Genomic DNA, 20,006 nt, shown 5'->3' with positions numbered 1-20,006 from the left:
ATTCCCTTTAATGCTTTATGAGGCCATTTCCCATTTTCTGATGAGTGGGAAATGGCATTATACTGTTATGTTTATTTGCGTGAAACCCATTATTGAAGATACTGAATATATGCTCTCCTACAACTGGGTCTTTTTACTAAATAACTTACCATAGACAGCTTTCCAGGTTATTAAACATAATCCCTCTTTCCCGTTTTTCATGAGTTGAGGGCACTCCATTTTAGGTATATAGAATAATAACCCAATCAGCCTTCTACTTGTATACACAATTTATTTCTGATTTTCACTATTATAATACTGTGATGAAATTGTTATACATTTATCTTTGTGTACTTGTCCAATGATCTCTTTAGAGTAAATTCCTAGACGTGAGATTACTAGGACAAGGCAGATGTATATCTGACATCTGGATATGCATTATCAAGCCATGCTTTAAAAAGGTTAAATCAGCCCACATTCCCACCAACAGTGTGTAAATGGGGGAGCTCATTTCCTCCTCAAGTGAATCTAAGGTTTTTAAGTCATTATCAATCTTTTCAAACAATAAAGTAAAATACATCATTATTTCTTTATTTTATATTTATTCCTTAGTTAAATTGAATATCCTTTCATATTTCTAATTGACCACTTGAATGTGTTCTGTTAACTGACTATTCATGTCATTTTGTTATTTTCCTAGACAATTTCTTAATTGGTAAATCTCAAGCAGGTAGCTCTCTCGCTTTCCTGAAACTTGAGAATCACTGCAGTCGTCAGTATAGCTCTCAAATGTGCAGACCTGATTTTTAAAAACTCATAATCAATTATTTAAAATAAATTTTGATATATAAAGAAGGATCATGGCAGAACAGCTGCTATCAGATCAGCCTTCTCACAAATAACACCTGTTCACTTCAGACAAAATACAACACTACCTGAAGACTGAAGAGCAATCAAAGGCAGGCAGATAGCCATTTTGGAAAAATGGCAATTCCTCAAAAAGTTAGATTACTATTTAACCCAGTAAGTGCACTCCTAAGAATACACCCAAGAGAAATGAAAGCATATGTCCACACAAAAACTTAAAAACATTCATAACAGCTTTACTCAAAATAACCAAAATTTGAAACAACTCTAATGACTACCAACTGATGAATGGATAAACAAAATGTGTTATACTCATAAAATAGAATATTGTTTGTCCATAAAAAGGAATGAAGTACTGATATATGATACAACTTGAATGAATCTTGAAAACATTTATGCTAAGTGGAAGAAGATAGTCACAAAAGGCCACATAATGTATTATGCCATGTATATGAAATGGCCAGAATTGACAAATCCACAGAAAAAGAAAGTAAATTAGTGGTTGCCAGAGGCTGGGAGTACAGTAGGGAGAAATAGAGACTGACAGTAAAAGAATACGTAATTCCTTTTAGAAAGAAAGAAAATGTTCAGAGTGTGGTGGTGACTGCATAACCCTATGAATTACTGAAAAAATAGTAAACTGTACATTTTAAACGGATAAAATGTATAGCATGTGAATTATATCTCAATAAAGCTGCTTTAAAAAAGCAGGCAGAAACTTGAGGGGAGTCAATGGTTGAAAGGGAACAGTATTTAGTGAATTTCTTTTTTTTTTAACAACCTTTTACCTGAGAGCAGGCCCTCCTTGGTACCAAGCATGATGGCTAAATGTCAGATAGAAAGCTACTGTCACTGGCAGAGGAATCAGAGGACAAAGTTCAAGGTGACCAGAAGAGCTAGAAATTGAGAGGAAAATTCGAGAAAGAAAAAAAATCATAAGAGAATTCATCTTCCCACCACAGAAGAGACAGAACCTGAAGTTTAAGTTCAGCCAAGTTACTTCCCTGTTAACACATACAGAAAAATCATTACTCTTTAGAGAAACATAACAGAATCCAGAGTCTCTACCAAGTACTGTTCACAATGTTCAAAATACAATTCAAAATCACTAGTTATACAAAGACACAACAAAAATGCCACAAGAGAAAAGGCAATGATGACAAGATGCTAGAATTAGCAATGATTTTTAAGCAGCTATTATAACCAAGGCCTTAGTGAAAAATATGTTTTGAATATATAACAAAGAAAATCCCAGGAGAAAAATAAGAACTACAAAAACAACCAAATAGAAATTCTAGAATTGAAAAATATAATATCTGAAATTAAAATTCACTGAATAGGCTTATGGGAAGTTTGGAAATGACTAATGAAAGAATTAGTAAACTTGAAGATAGATCAACAAAAATTATCCATTTAGAAATCTGAGGGAGACAAAAGATTGAAGAAATATGAATAGAGCCTTGACCTGTGGGACAGTATCAAAGGTCTAAAAAATTTGCAATTGGACTTCCAGCAGGGAATAGAGAATGGAGAAGAAAAAGATTATTTGAAAAAATAATGGCCAAAATTTCCATAAGTTTGCTGAAGTCATAAATTTACAAACTCAAGAAGCATAGAGAACTTCAAACAAGACAAATACAAAGAAAGTCAGACACTATCAAACTGTTGGAAGCCAAAGACAAAGAGAAAATCTGTAAAGCTGTCACTGGTAAAGGCCACTCTACATTCAGGAGAGCAATGATACCAATAGTCCCTTATTTCTCATCAAAAACAATAAAGACCAAAAGAGAGTGAAACAATAACTTTAAAGGGCTGAAAGAGGTGGAGAGGGTATAGCTCAGTGGGAGAGTGCATGTTTAGCATGCATGAGGCCCTGGGTTCAATCCCCAGTATCTCCATCAAAATAAATAACAAAGTGTTGAAAAAAAGAAAGGAAAAAAGGTCTGTCAACCCAGAATGGTAAATACACTGAAGAGAAAAATAAAAACATTTTCAGATAAACAAAAAGAAAGAAAATTCATTACTAGCAATTGTATACTATGAGATATGCTTAAAGTAAGATTTTAGGCTGAAGGAAAATTGTATCGAATGGAAATTAGGATCTTCTTGGAGAAATGAAGAGCACTAGAAATGCTAAACATGTAGATAAATATAAAGACTATCTTCTTTCTCTTAGTTTCTTTAAAATGAATATGACTTTTTAAAGCAAAAATTGTAACATACAGTGATAGATGTAATACAACTACAGAGGTGGGGAAATGGAATTACATGGATGCAAGGTTCTCATATTTTACATGAAATGGTATTATATTAACTCCAAGTAGTATGTGAGATAAAATAAGCACCAAGTAACGCTCATTCTCTGGTCAAGGGGCCAGAGAAGGGTTGCAGTGCAGGACAGAATCCTTTTGCCATAAGGACCCTACTCCAGGAATACACCATGAAAGAAACTATCGCACTCTCCCTACCGGGCACTGTGTGCCATGGAGATAGTAGGATGGAGCCCTGTGGAACATTTCAACTCTGCACTCAAGTGAGCAGAGGCAGCATCTTCTCTCTACCCCCAAATCCCTAGCAGTGCTGTAGACACTGGGAGATAGAGCCTGTCAGATCACTCCAGCCCTGTAATACCAAAGCAGTGGCCCTCCCTAATGACCGCTGTGAAGACTATGAAGTGGGGCCTCATCTACCATCCCCAGTTTGCACTAATGACAGCAAAAAGGCAGCACCCAACCCCCCTCAACAAGAGTTGGGGTAGGATTACAGACAGGAGGGAGTCAGTCTAGTTATAAACATGCATAGTAAGAAATACATTCAAATCAAAACCTATTTAACAGCCTACAACCATTTGATCTTTTTCCTCCCCACTAGAAATATTTCTTGAAAAACATTAAAAGGAAATGTTTACAAAAATCACATTTTTCTAGGCTTATTATTTCACAGACAATCTGAAAGCTTCTAGCAACATCATTCTTTAAGGCTTGTATTATAAAATTACCATCCAGTTTCTGTCTGGTTGCAGGTGGAGGAGGACCAGGGGCTCAACCTCCTTATCTCTTTTCTACCCCATAGTAACCCCTAACAGGGCTCCACATAAAATAACTAGATTTTAAAATAGGAAAATCAAGACTCTATCAGGTGGCAAACACAGATGTGGTCTGAGAATATCTTTTCTGTATTATTTCCTGGTACCATCCCATGCAAAACCTTTTTGACACTGCACAAAAAGCACCATACTTTCTTTGATACACATGAGGTTCCTTTTGCCTACATCTCTCTTCCCCCAACTTGTCTCCTTGGAGAACTACAAATGTCAAGCCTCAGCTCTCCAGTCAATGTCCTACAGGCAGAGTTAGGCTCTGCCACGCCTTTACTGGGCTTGCACAAAACAACCTCTTGTATAGCATTTCCATAGTCTTACAGTCTGATTCTCTGCTAGACTGCTAACAACTTGAGTGAAAATCTTAATAGCTTTCCATCCCCAGTTTCTAAAATACTCTCTGATGAATAGTATATATTTGATGCCTACTGAATAAAAGAAAATATATTTAAAATGTTAATCTCAGGTCCTAAAAAATTATTACAATGTAGTCAGTATGTTCAGTTGAACAAGGTAAAAGCAAAATCCTTCTAGAAAGTTTACTTTTCCAGAATAGTTAACATTCTAAAAATAGGTTTGGTGTTTAAGTAAATCTTTAATTCAGTTATTCAGATCAATTCAATGCTGCATGTTTTTAAAATTTTTAAATACTTTCATCAAAATGACAAATTAAAATTATTATGCTTAAATTGACTTATTAGTGAATTATTGAGTATCTACCATGTTGTACAGGTAATAGAGGATCATTAAGCTATGGGATCTTATAAACTATCTATGGAGTCAAAAATAATATACATAATACGAAAATGGACAATAAAAGAGCATAATACACTGTAAAAATGAGAGTATATATTCTATAGGCTTAGAATCATTGATAGAAAATCAGATGAAAATGAAGTGATCTAACTTAACATCTGATGTTATAACTAAGAAAAGAGATCTAGGTGGGAGGAAGCTAGAAAAATAGACAAATAAACTTTGGATTATCTATGGAAGGTATCATGAAAGGAAGTCAAATATGAGACGGGCCTTAAAGAATAGGAAGAATTCATTAAGCATAAGAGGTGAAAGCATCCCATGAAAAGAGAAGATGAGTGAGGACATTAGTGAGGGGCACAGAAGACTCCAGAGTCTGATTTGAGCACATACACTAATTAGGGAGTTGTGGGGAGAAAAGACAACAGATTTTATGGTACCAGGTTTCAGAGAGCTTCAAAATCAGGCAGAGGACTTTATCTTTCATAAGACAGAAAACAAGTAACAAGAAAACTTAATAGGTCGTTTATAAAGCTCTAAAAATTCTAAATTAACCGTCTCCTTTTGCACTTTAGGAAAATAAGCCAAAAACAATTATGTGATTTCTTCATAGTAAAGAATAGTATGGCATAGTCCCACTCATGTAATGCTGTTGCCTCTGGAGCACTTTGAAGAAAAAATTCATTCTTCAAGTACAATGGGTAAATGCTGTTGAGCTTGGCTGTTTGCCTAAACTCTAAACATAATTTGTATAGAGGGCATATTCTCTTGTGAGGGCAAAGTGTCGCACACATTCAAATATGAATTCTTGACAAAAACCAAAGTCCTTTGATTTTAAAATGACCATTTAAAAAGTTTACTATCAATTTCTTACCAAAAATATGCAACCAAAATTTTTGTATGAAACATACTGACAGTTAAAAAAAAAATTTCAAAACTGAACTCTCTATATTGACTGGGCATAAATTTTAATACTTACTTCACCATCTTTCACAATCATGCTTAAAATAAGTATTTCCAGAGAGACAAATAGTAGAGAACATACCCATTTTTCAAACTGAACTTAAAAGAGTTTGCATGGTCCCATAAATCTGGAATTGATTGAACCAGTATATTAAGAAGACAAATCAGAAAGATGCGGTCAAATGCATCACTGAAAATGTTTTTTAAAGATTGAGAGCCAGGTGTGTTGTGCATTACCACATTTATGACAGCACATGTGTGACTGCTCACCACCATAACTTACCCCAGTTTTATCACACAAGCGTAAAGTATGAAACGATCCAACAGCAAATAATTCTCCATCTGGAGCCCAGGCAACTGAGGTAATCGGATGCTCATGAGGTTGTGAACTGTACAGAGGGCGGCCGTAACTATCCCATACCTACAAAAAGCAAATTTTTAAAAAATTTTTATAATAGTCACCATGCTATTACAAACAAGTTTGCCCTCCAGTAAAGTACCAAGTAAATATTTAGAAATCATTACTTTATAATATTAGCAATTGTATGTCTTTACCATCAAACAAGGCGGGGTGGAGGTGGGAAGGGACGCTGTATTCCTTGAACCAAAATATCTCAAAAAAAATGTTATGGTAACATTGTGATAACTTCAGATTTTACTAAGTCTTTAATCATAAAACCTTGAGTACTTTCAAATTAAATAACAAAGTTTTGAGATGTTCAGTTTTCTGCTTAAATTTTTCTGTCCAATAAATGCTCTATCAACTTTCCCTGAAAGTATTTATTTCAATTACATTTCCTCTAACCTTAGTTACATTAAATCTTATTCTTCTTCTTCCTGAAGCTGATTAATGTTTAATAAACCAGTAAGGTTGACTTTTTAAAATTTAAATTGATTTGACTTAAATAGTCACTAAAGCTAGGAATTATATTTATGTTGCTACTCTTTAAATCAAATTCTATAGGTCAATGAAATAGGCCAATGAGAAAGGCAACACTTCAAAATACCACTTAAAATTATAAAATAACAACTTGCTAAGTCATCAGTGTTAAAAGATATGGCTAAAGTGAAGGACTAAAAGACTATTCTTATATGTTAAATACTTTTCACTGAAATTCAATTCTTTAAACCAGGTGATACATTCAAACATTACATACCTTGTATTTACAGTCTTCACCAGCAGATAAAATTAAATCATTGACTGAGTTCCAATCTACTTTTAAAATAATGCCATCATGAGCTTTCCACTATAAGAAAAACAAATGACATTAATTATAACTTCAAGAGCACTGAAAAGTTTTTTAAATAAGAAAAGACTTTTTTTTTCTTTCTAATGATACTCTTGTCTTCTTGGAGAAGGTTCCTATCTTCCTTTCATAGCCATTATGCATAACCTATTTGCTTGTTTCATTTCCAGTGTAAACTAAGGAAAGCATGTCATACTCTGATATCCACTATATAACTTACATCTTTATAAATTTCCTCAATTGCCTGGATTCCAGATGGAAATCACTTGCTGTTAAACTATTCCAAGCTTGACATTTGTGGGATAATAACAGAACGAATATGTTATGTATTCCAAAACTCAGCTGAATCCAAATTTTTCTTGAAGACTATATGGTACATTTTAATATCTGAGCCAAATAACTGTGCATCAAAGAGTGGTTGATTTTGAGGGCCCTCTCTATAGACCCTTCCCACTCTATTGTTCTTAACGTATACAGAATAAAATATTAAATTAGGGTCAAATAAGCTCCAAGAATAAGCAGTAATTCATAGCTTGCTTTACTCAAGATATATAAAAATACATACTCAAAAACAAATGTTTTGATAAGCAGTAATTTTCACAATTTACTGCTAAATTAATCCTATGTCCTGAAATAAACCACAATGATGAAAATAATGTATACAGATACAGATATATATGGATACACACATGCAGAGATTCTCAAGAGTTTCATTTTAAAGCTAAAAAAATAAAATTTTACATATCAAAATTTAGAAACAAAATATGATTGAAAATTTCCTGATACTGTAATTTAGGATATCAATTACATATTACATATATTTAGATACTACATATAATGCATATACAGTTTTCAATTATTTCTTAATGTATTAGGCATTTTGTGAAATTCCTTTGAACAGTAAGCCCCTTGAAGGCAGGATTTATGTTCTGTTTCACTCTGAATACCTTACACCTAGCATAGTGCCGGGGCTGTAGTAAGTATGCAGCATATTCTCACTCAGTGACTAAATAAATAGAAGTCTCCTCAGTATGAAACCAAGTTCTGTGTCCTTAGAAGAGTCCCTCTAACTCTTAAGGGAAATGAGGTATATACTTTCGAACTGTATTCTACAAGCAAGAATTAAATAAGCATTCTTTTTTGTCAACAATCCAAATTTGAGTATGTATTTATGCCCAAGGAGAACTGCTGCTGCTTTCGTTTTCCAAAAGGAATAGAAGATTTGCACTGTTACTAATTATACTTTAACTCTAGCTGAATTTTGGCAATGGATACTTTTCTTTCCCTCCACTAACTCCTGAGCCAAAGGTTCTACTGCACCACTAAACTATAACTTAATTTATCAATGGTGACATCACCATCTTCCTAAGTTTCATTTATATAAGCCTAATTACAGGTATCTAAAGAAATCACACAACTATAAACTAAAAGATTATCTTGCCGATTTTTGCTGCAGAATTTCAAAGCACATTTGCAGAGTATAAGTGGTATGGAAGGACTCTGACCAAAGGCAGTCAAGCCAGTCCTCTTTCTCAGCTTCTTCCCTCTGCCCAAATTCTTCTATTTCTTGTTGTTCCATAGTTCTTAGCAGAGCATTCTGCATGCAGTAAAAATGTAAATGCATGTTGACTGTATGGAATATGTAAAGCCAAATCTACACAGAAGTTATTAATATGGAACCTCAAAGTCATTTCTACGTCCTTACTCTCCAAATTGGCTATCTACTCAACTGTTAAATCTGATGCTGCTTCTTACAATACTTCCATACTTGTCTTGACAGTCCATCTCCAGCACCAGATCCCTTATCCAGGGCCTAGTCATTCTATACCATTTATCTGGACTCCTTGGCTCTAACCGATAGAGATGATATAATAATACTTAACAGCAATACTAACAACTACTCTATATCGAGCACTTATCTTGGCACTCAATATGCCTACTATATGCACTGTCCTATGCACTTTGCAATTTAACTTATTTAATCCTCACAACAATCCTATCAAGTATGTATCAGCATAGCACCTAAGAGATGAGAAAGCTGAGACTCTGAGATATTTTATAACTTGCCCCAAGTCATATATAAGTAAGTGAGCGTTCAAACCTAGGTGAGGAACTCAGAAGCCTATATTCTTCTTATCCACACTACACTTAATGTGAAGAAAATGATTCTGCCTTTTAACATTGAAATCAAACATCAAATCCTGCACATAGGCTTAAAGGTTTTCCATTCATTTGACCTACCCTGACCTGTCTTAACTGCCATTATTGTTTTGCTTCCATATAATTGGTAAAATTATATACACCCAATTTGTTCTAAACATTACACTGACTCCTCCCCTCCACTCTAAAAATACTAAAAGAATTTTAGGGTCTTAGAGAAAGCTCATGTGTACTGAACAGACAATGAGGAGGCAGAGGAAGAAGATTCGGTAGATGTTGATAAAAAAAAAAGTCTAAACAAGCTCTTTAAGTTTTATGATTTAGTCCTGTTTTGCCTCAAATCTATATATGTGAGGTTGACTGCTAAACTGAAAGATGGCTATTGTGCCAAATCATGTGACATTTTAGTAACTCAAAACACATTTATGATTTATTGGTATAATGTGAGTTGGAATAAGGGGGAAGTGAACCTTGTTGAAAATATAACCAGATATTCCCTGTTTTGTAATAAAAACTGATAAAACTACATACTTAAAAGCCTCAGACTGTAATAAGACCACCCAGAAGGAAGGGACTCCTAGGAAAGTGACCTTTTACTTAGCAGCCTGGCAGACCCTGCTAACAATTAACAAATGCTTAAGAAGTACCTGTAAAACTTTAGCATTTGGTTGAAGAGGTTTAATGATCAGTTGCTTGCCTGCTGTGTAAAGAACCTTTTCTGAATCAGGGCCCCACGCTACTGAATACACTGGTGTTCCTGTAAAAAGGAAACGAAAAGAAAAAATTGATAAACTTCAATTATTATGCTTTATAATAAGGGAGATTGTTAAGAAAGTCAAAAAAGGACTTTGAGGTGTCATTTTGTTTCCTCCTTATTCAATGGCCCAAACTGGAGTATAGCCTGATACTGAAACACATGGTTAATACTGGCCATTGAAAATCTACCGTGAGCAACTGATAAACTATATTTTTTACTAACTTTGATCTTGATGAGAAAATATGGAGTTTTTAGAAATTCAAGAGTGTGTTATCACAATACATAAAATAAAATATACTTCGTCATTTTAAGGTATAAAGAGGTATCAGAAAAGTCATGATTTATCATTTCCCATTATCAACAGCTGCTGTGTAGTGGTTTGATATGATTTCAAATCCATTTGTTCATAACAAAAATGAAGTTGTTCCGATCTAAGAATGAAGCTGTTTTTATAAGTAAAGCTCTTTTACCGTAAGAGTGACGTGGTTGCATCAGTATATCATCATCAATGCCTGTGGCTGCTGCTAAAGCACTCAGCAGCTCAGCAGCTGAGGGGCACCGCCAGGGGCTTCTCAATAAGAACAAATGAAGAAGCAACTATGTTGAGGGGACATTTAGTCTATAAATACCCAGAACCTGTGAGGATTGAGAATGGTTGGTTCCAGCAAGGTGACTCTGCTGATCTAAACAGCTCTCTGAAGACCTGGGGGCATTAGCTCCTACCAGGGTAAGACCCTTTACTGGCAACAATAAAAAGCCCTGCCAAGATCACCTAGCCCGTAGACACAGAGTCTTTGTTCCCTAGCAACATGCTCCAGCAACAATTGACTTTCCCTTCTGTGCCTTCCGCTTGTGGTTGACTAAGGCAACTTTCCTGAGAACCAACCTGTAGAAAGGTAAACCTCAAATGAATTTGACTTTATTTCTTTATTTTATTTATCATTGGTTTGGAGTATATTTCTTTATTGGCTTATTAAAAGACATTATCCTGTATGCTATTGGCTTGTGAAATTATAATTACCGCATTAAACCTGTGTTAAACAAAATTGACAAAGACAATCTGCATCTCTGAGCATAATTTGCTGCAAAACAAAACAACAGCCATCAGTGTTTAAACTGATTCAATGCATATGTTGATTTAAATTTTCCATACAATAATACACATGGTATATTCACCTAATAGATTAATTCTCATCCCTGATGCTGCTACAGGCAACAGAACTTCCCCTCATCTGCTGCTTAACTAGTAGTCTAATGGACAGAATTTACCCTGCCCCAAAATAACCTATCCCTCCCACCTATGAATTCATAAAAGGCAAATTAAATATCAGGTATGGGAAAGTTTTGCTATCTATCAAGTATGGCTTTGACCTGAAAGCTAGGCTAAGGTACTTCCAGGATAAAGTTGACTCTACTTCCAGGGAAAAGGTACAAGTTTGATTTATTCACCATACTATAAACTACATTAAATTTCATAGGGTTCTCAATTTTCTAGGATAGGAATTTAGAGATTCCTAGGATAGGAACCCTAGAGATTCCTAGGCTAGGAATCCTAGAGATAGGATTTAGGTATTTTTTAACTCAATTATTTTCTAGGGTACCTAAAATCTTCTAGAAGGCTATGCTTTATCTGAGTCTACTTTTTGAAAAATGAGTATCATATCATTTGAGAGCATTAAATTATCTGTGCTCCACTGTCTGACCCAGTTTTTATAAATTCATTAGGAAAGTGAATCAAGGTTGTACAATTAATCTATGAAATATTAACCCATTTATATTCATAAAGTCAAGCTTTAAAAATTGTCTAGGATTCCTAAGTCAGACTATTGTTAGCAGTTGACTTTCTATGAATGAATAAATAAATCTTTCAGGAATTTACATTCTCAGCAAAATGAAATCTGAATCTGAGGATTCATGAGCAATCAATAAGATTTGTTTATTTAAATGGAAAGCCCAATTGATGCTAACCAACAGGAAGTAATCAGTAATCAACAGGGAGTAAATTTCAGTAAGATAAATGCTTGTGTTTAAGTGGCACCCTACTCCTTTCCTGCAATTTTTTCCCAGCCAGAACATAATTCAACTGAGAGCAAGTCTCAGTGGTTTTCAGGACTTAGAGAGTCTGATTTAGACCTACTCCAAAAAAACTCCTTGAAGCATTCCTTCTACTGTGTAGGTTAGATATTATATTGGGTCTAAATATCCTGTTCTGGCAATGACACCTAGAACTGTTCTGTATCAGAGGAACCTGCAGATGGCCAATGAGATGGCTGACCTCAGAAGGCACTTTTTCTGCTGTATTTGGTGAGTACACTCTTCTGGAACATTCTGTGGGGCTGCCAGGAGCTGATCTGGGCTTCAAAGTAAATCTCCAGATGAACAGAATTCAACTCACATAACCCGCCCAGAAAATGTAAGTCAAAATTTCAGATATTTCAAAAGTGATTCTTGGTGAGGACTGGAAGGGACTAGGGGAGGAAAGCGTATTTGATAGTACAGTAGAATTATAGGTGCCTTCTTTATTTCCATTATTATAGTTACAATTATTGTACAAAAAAGTAAATGTGTATTTTAAGTACAGACTATCAAATCTTCATGAATACACTCAGTGAAATTATATTTTCCTGGGTGTACACAAAACTATGACAAACATCTACCCCCAAGGAAATAATTCAGTAAACACATCTCCCATTGAGTTATACAGGATGTGACTCTAGTCCTTTAGTTGTGGTAAAAGGCATGGTTTGGGGTATAGGATGAGGAGCTAGGGACGCTTATGTCCTCTTTTAACACTGAATTTGTGGCCCCATTTAGTCAGCTGTGTCACCATTTCCTTGTTTATCAATCTTACAAATCTTCAGAATACTTATTTCCCTATTGGGACATGGAGATTATTCATTTCCTGCTTATAAAACAATTTTTAAACAATAATAATATTACAGAAAAACATATAGTAACACAGTATAAAACCAAATAAACTTATAGAGGAAAAGCTAAGTAATTCCTTTGTTATAACATGTGTTTTTTAACCACATTTCTTCAGTCAAAAAACAAACATGGAGTTATGCTAAAGAAGCAATCCTAAATTATGAGATCAATAGCTAAGTCTCATTAGTTCCATTTTCCTAACCACCAATATTCAAAATGCATATAACATCAAGAACTAAAAAAAGTCTTCATTATATTCATTCTTTAAATTTAAAATAGAATGTTGAGTATGAAACTACTATATATTTGGGTGGTTCTGGTGAAGATCATTATTGAAAGTGGATGAATTAGCTTCATAAAGAAAAGAATGGTTTCTATTATTAAAAAATCCACTAGCATTTGAAACAAATCTGTAATATTTAAAATGTTTTTAAAAATATACTTATTAAAGCACTGAATTATTTCCAGTGCTACACTTCACTTTGCAAAGTCAGTATGGAAATAATAACATAGACTTCAGGTTAAATAACTTTAAAACAAAAAGTTTGGCAAATTATGTAATGCGATGTTATTAACTTCATCATTAACAAAAAATGGACAAAAATTAAAAGTTGTATAATTAAATATTTCTTGCTTTTTATGCTGGGAATTTTTATTTATGCTCCATTTCAGTTAAGACACTCAAAAAGATCTTGTTTTTCTGACTTTGTACACTAAGATCATGTGACCTTTTTGACATTTTTAAGAAACCACATGCACCTGGGGTTGTGTTAAATGTCAGACCCTTATCTCTCTGTAAAACAAATTATCTAAATTCTTTCAACCTGTTGAAGGCATTTTAAACCACAGAAGAGGAGACAAAAATGTATTTCGATTGTTTTAAGGAAGTACATGGTCAAATATACCATGTTTTTCACATTCATACTAAAAGGTATCCCCTAAAAATGTTGTTTTTGCATGTTTTTAAGAATGCTTTTGAAACAAACTCTTCACTATTAGAATGAAGCCTTAGCTACCATTGCCTTGAGGGCAATACAGGTCTACACTGAGTGAATGGAAGTAAAGAACTTAGAGCAGCATCTGGCATTACAGAAGTACTATCTGTTGGCCACTACTACACTACTACTGCTACTACTACCACTACTACCACCACCACCACTACTACTACTACCACCACTACTACCACTACTGCTACTACCACCACCATCACCACTACTACTACACTACTACTACTACTACTACTTTGTAATGCAATAAACAACCATTTGTTATTGTGGTGTTCATAGTAGTAGGTACTCTTTTTTTGGCTGCTAAATCATTAAGAATTCAAAGGTAAAGAATGATTTCCCTTTCATTCTATTTGTAGGGACATGTGCTAACAAATAAGTAATCAAGTGGGATCTATTTATTCCTCAAAAAAACAGCTTTTTGGTTGTGCATGTCACTGGGTCAGTACAGAAAAAATACCTTAAGTGAAGGCATTTGTTTCTTTAGTTTCTATCCTCAGTCACCTCTCCCTTGGGGATCTCAATTTCCTCCATAGCTTCACCTTTCACCTTCCTGTAACTGACTCTCACATTAATATTTCAGCTTTTACCTCTGAGCTCTAACACACTTCCTCTTGCCCCAAAGACATGCCAGAACTCCAAGCTCTACATATTTATGTATCAACCCTCCACACATATCCCCTCTTTTATTCTTCCCTCTGAATTCTTTACCTCTCACAGGGTTATCCATTCCTCTCAGCCACTGAGATTCACTTTTTTCAACTACTATCATCACTGCCTCTGTGCAAGCCTCACTGCACACTAGCATAGAACACCTCAGTAACCTTCATACTGGCCACTCCAATTTAACCTGTGTCTTCTCTAGTTTATCCGACACATTACTGCTAAGGTAATTTTCCTAAAAAGACAGGACTTATTTATGACCTCGTGCTCATTTTTAAAAAAGATTTTATATGCTTATAGAATAAACACTAAACTCCTTCATTTAGCATCTGAGACTATCAGTGTCCTTGTCCCTCTGGCAGTACCATCCCTCACACAGCCTACACCCTGGCCCAGGGGACTTATGCTGCTCTAACTCTGTGCCTCTGATCATCTAAATTCCTCCACAACTCTACTTCATTGCCAACAAGTCCATTTCCTTACCTAATTTCTTTATCCTTCAAAGCCCAGTCAAAAGATGCTGCAATATTTGCCAAGAAGCCTTTCTTTATACTTTCTCTCCCTTTAAAGTGTTAATCCGGCCTTCTTATCCTCCCACAATACCTTAAAGCAATGTGCACATTCTGCATTATCCTTATATTTATCTCCTTTACTAAATTCATTATAGACAGGTTCCATGTTTTGTCATCCCACTCTTCCATTTGAATATAGTATAGGGGAAATGTCCTTAAAGGTTTGTGGTATTATTCTATTCCAATTTTAACCTAAAATTAAAATATACAACGTAACACAAGGTAGGGCTTCATTATAATTATTCCCAGCCTTTCCTTCTCTAATAAGGAAAAATAACTCCTGTAGGCACCAGTAAGAATCACTTTTTAAACAAATTCTACCCTCCTCTCTTCCAAAAACACCATGATTCTGTATTAGAGGAGAAGGTGATGGCCATGATTTTTTCAATCTTTATATCACACTCCAATCATTAAGAAATGAATTCAGGAATTTTTCTATTCACCTAGGAATTAGTACAATTAACATAAACATGTAGTAAAAAGAAAATCACAGGATGCTTTCAAAATTGTTTACATAATTCCAAGTTTTACAATAGTTCAGTCTTCTGTTATTTCATTTTTGTGCCAAAACTTACAGTTTTTCTCCTCTCAGGAGTCAGGAGTCCCCCACCTCTACCTCCCTTGGTCTTTTTATTTGAGCCTTTAGCATCAGCTCTCAGTAGGTCAGATTTACAATCACCCTCTAAACTTGTAGCCTCTAATAAATCAAACAAACCTTACAGGGATTTTTCCTTCAGGATTAATGTCATTCTAACTCCTCTAATGAGTTTTCCCAGAGATAAAACAGAAGAAGTCTATGCCTTGTTAGGAAACTGTGGGTGGTACCAATGATCAAAAACTCAAAAATTAGAAGCATAATTCTATAGTGAATTTGTAATTCTTAATCTAGAAAAAGATATCAGATTACTCAATTGAAACACCAATAGGTTAACTAAAATGAAGTCTAACTAATTTGATTTTGCTCATAAATCTCATAATTAACATAAACTTTGAGTAAGAAGAATAACTAAGATTCAAATAGGATAAAAATGATCAGCACTTTCACAGCCATTTGATGTTAAGGAAATTACAGCTATTTGGAATGATGATATAAAATACCATGACGTGATCTGATGAATACATAATAAAATTACCTTTATTATAGGACACAACCTGTATTTTAGCTTTCAAGAGAATCCTATTTATCCATCTACTTGAGAAGAAGAAAAGAAAAAAGAGCACCACCCATCCCTCTCCAAAATAAATACCTTACATAAAAACTAACTCAAAATGGATCACAGACCTAAATGTAAGCATCAAACCACTAAAAACTCTTAGAAGAAAACACAGGTATATAAATCTCAGTGAGTCTGAATTAGGCAATAGTTTCTTAAACATATACCAAAAGCAGAAACAATTACAGAAAAAAAAAACAGATAAATTGAACTTCATTAAAACTTTGGTGGGATAACAGTATGGAGGTTCCTCGAAAACTAAAAATAGAGTTACCATATGCCCCAGAACTTCCACTCTTATATATATATCCAGAGAAAATTATATCCAGAGAAAATTCTTAACTTGAAAAGATACATTCACCCCAATGTTCATAGCAGCTATTTACAATAGCCAAGACATGGAAGCAACCTAAATGTCCATTGACAGATGATTAGATAAGAATGGTGTGGTATATATATACAATGGAATACTACTTGGTCATAAAAAAGAATGAGATAGTGCCATTTGCAGCAACATGGATGGACCTAGAGATTATCATACCAAGTCAGACAGAGAAAGACAAATATCATATGACATCACTTATATGTGGAATCTAAAAAAATGATACAAATGAACTTAGAAAACAGAAAGAGACTCACAGACATAGAAACAAACTTATGGTTAAATTAGGAGTTTAGGATTAGCAGATACAAACTACTATATACAAAATAAACAACAAGATCCTACTATATAGCACAGGGAACTACACTCAGTATCTCATAATAACCTATAATGAAAAACATATGAAAAAGTATATGTATGTATAATTGAATCACTATGCTGCACACCAGAAACTAACACATTGTAAATCAACTATACATCAATATAAAAAGTGAAATAAAATAAAATAATAAAATTTTTGTGCTTCAAAAGATATCAAGAAAGTGAAAAGGAAATCCACAGAATGGGGAAATCATATATCTAAGTTGCAAATCATACATCCAATAAGCGTCTATAATCAGAATATATAAACTCTTACAACTCAACAGTAAAAAGACAACCCAATTTAAAAATGTGCAAAGGACTTTAATAGATATTTCTCCAAAGATCTATAAATGGCCAAAAAGCACATGAAAAGAGGCTCAAGTCATTAGTCATCAGGGAAATGCAAATCAAAACTACAATGAGATACCACTGTATAGTCACTAGGGTGATTATAATAATAATAATAAAAGATAGACAATAACAGTGTTCAGGATTTGGAGAAATTGGAACCTTCATGTATTTGTAGTGGGAATGTAAAATGGTACATTCACTTTGGAAAACAACTTGAGGAAGTCTTTAATTTAGTGATATGGAACTACCTCCAAGATAGTTCATGATTCAAGTGAAAAAAAGCAAGGAGCATACTGTAGTAGATATAGTACACCACTTGTTTATAAAAGAAAAAAAAAGAACATATAAAAACATATTTGCTACACAAGAAAATGGTAACACCAGTTGCCTCTGGTAATGTTTGCTGAGTGGCAGGAAGACAGGGGTAATATGAGAGACAAGGGTGGTATTTAAAAGATAACTTTACATCCTTTTTTAATGCTTTAAATTCTGAACCATGTGAATGAAGTATCAAAAATTAATACTTAAACATATTTAAGTGCTCACTGCAAGGCACATACTAACAATCAAAATTGTATGATCATTATTATTGAAAACAGAAGTTGTAAACTCAAATTCCTTCAGAGATTTATGTTGTGTTCTACCATATGAATAAGTGAAGTATAGAGTGTAAGACAAGTGAGAGAAGCTTAAAATCCAACTAGAAGTGGAGCAGCTGCTACTGAACTCCAGCTGATTATATTTACTCTGGAAAACAGACATAATGTTGCCAGGTTTTCCAAATTTTCAAAAGATACCAAAAATCCAAATATGTGAAATATCCTGATTTTTAATGTTGGGCCTGTACCATGCTAGTGGGCCAGATTCAGCCCACAGGCCATCTGATTATTACCTGGGATGTATAAAAAGCCCTTAATTTATGAACAATATATTGAGCTTCCAAACTGTCTTTGCATATTCTCTGTAAGAGTAAAATAAGTAGCAGTTTTGTTTCCAGATTCATTTTATAGGTAAACTATAGTACTGAACCAATAGCACTATGTCACCTACCCTCTATGATTAACAATGTTTATATTAAACAACTTAGTCTAAGTTTCAACTTGAGATTTTGAAAAGTCCAAAATGGCAAATCCAAGGATAATAAAACGGAAGGAAGTGACTGGGAAGAATTTGAAGAAAGGTAAGGAGACTTAGATGGACATAGGTGAAGGATCTTAGGCAAAAATTCAGATTATTATTGTGGGTAATGAGATAAGCTTTCAAAATTTCTCTGAAGATCTGTGTCTTCTGTAGACAACAAATTTAGCAAAAGAGAAAAAGAAAGGAGAAAAGGATGTGTCTCAGCAGCAGCAACAGCTGAAAAGAACTGAAGCCTCAGCTCCAAGGGGGTGGTGATGATCTCTAAAAGAATTCTGTAGTTGCTCATAAGTCAGACATCATAAGGTAAGAATGCCAAATAACTAGCCCTAACAAAAATTATAAAGCCAAAAGTAAATCCCCATGCCTACTAGAAGATTAACTAAAACTTATTTTCTAAAGGTACACTTTATTACTAAAGGAACAAGAAATTTAGTAAATTTCTAGTAAATTTAGTAAAAAACAAAAAAAAACTCTTTTTTTTCCTAACTGAAATTCACTCATGAATGTTTCTATGAACTTTACATTTTCTACTCATGGATAAATATTCTATTTGGAGATCACCTATGGCAAAGATGTAACCTCAGGAGATAACCACTCCCTAGTACCTATGGTTATCTTTGCTAGCATTTGGTTAATGTGTAGCTAAATAAATGCCTAACTATTTTAACACTACCCTAAGAGTAAACATGATTTAAAAAATAAAATCTGGTAATTTTTGGAAGTCAGATATTAGTGATGCTTCACGATACGACTTTATCTTGTAATTCTGAAGAATAGTCTTTAAGTTTTTCAGCAACCTGTATGAAGTTCAGCTGATTTGTGCTCAGGACAACATTAAAACTGCTTTATTGCTCCTAGGTAAACCTAATTAGGAAAATAAACTTGCTATATGGAAAAAATCATGTGTAATCTAAATCCCAACAGGAATGACCACTGGATTGAATTCAATAGGCACGTTTTTCCAGTTAACATGGAAAGCCAAGATGCTGCTCTAAGTAGTTGTAGCTTACCAAGTTTTGGATTATGAGGGTGTCTGCTCCCCTCCATCAGTATACAAATCATATGTACAACATAATTTATAAAGGGTGCTAATATTATGAAGTCATTAGAACTTTTTAAGTAAGGAGATAGATATTTCCTATAATTATTATTTACTTAACTAGACACCTAATTCTTTTCTAGATAGGATATGCTCATAATGCTTCAAAATTATTTTTAAAAAAATCATTAGCCTTTAATTCCATTTATACAGAGTCACCAACAAAGAAAAAACTTTTGAGTGTTTCTTATATTTCTTGACTCAAATAACACATGGCCCATCAGAAAACATGGAAAAAGTGTAAATAGAAACAAGAGATTTCAGGTTTTGAGCCTGACCAAAATTAGTCTAAGGAACTATTAGACTGTTTTTACAGGAAAATGTTAAAGATATTTTAATTGATTATAATACATACCTTGCTGAGCTAAAGTTGATCTTAGCATTCCAGTCTTTGACCAGATTTTTATTTGTCCATCTTCTCCAACTATAAAGAGAAAGCGATTGATTTTTTAATCTAT

The 20,006-nt window shown here is 34.0% G+C and overlaps 1 protein-coding gene across 11 annotated transcripts in view; it reads right to left on the bottom strand.

The window, feature by feature from the left end:
• Nucleotides 1–20,006, bottom strand: part of IFT80 (intraflagellar transport 80) — a 150,929-nt gene that overhangs the window by 103,705 nt on the left and 27,218 nt on the right. For all 11 annotated transcript variants that reach the window (XR_012508759.1, XM_074368724.1, XM_074368734.1 and 8 more), the window contains 4 exons: nucleotides 19,904–19,972; nucleotides 9,720–9,829; nucleotides 6,823–6,912; nucleotides 5,949–6,086 (listed from right to left, as the gene is read on the bottom strand). Coding sequence is in view for 10 of the 11 variants with exons in the window: in XM_074368724.1 (XP_074224825.1) it covers nucleotides 5,949–6,086; nucleotides 6,823–6,912; nucleotides 9,720–9,829; nucleotides 19,904–19,972 (407 nt within the window). In the remaining variant the exon portion in view is untranslated. The remainder of the gene's footprint in view (nucleotides 1–5,948; nucleotides 6,087–6,822; nucleotides 6,913–9,719; nucleotides 9,830–19,903; nucleotides 19,973–20,006) is intronic.

The sequence above is a fragment of the Camelus bactrianus genome, chromosome 1 (assembly GCF_048773025.1).
Source record: "Camelus bactrianus isolate YW-2024 breed Bactrian camel chromosome 1, ASM4877302v1, whole genome shotgun sequence".
Taxonomy (NCBI): Eukaryota; Metazoa; Chordata; class Mammalia; order Artiodactyla; family Camelidae; genus Camelus; species Camelus bactrianus.
Note: the sequence above shows the minus strand (reverse complement) of the source record. Positions and strands in the feature narration are given on the sequence as shown.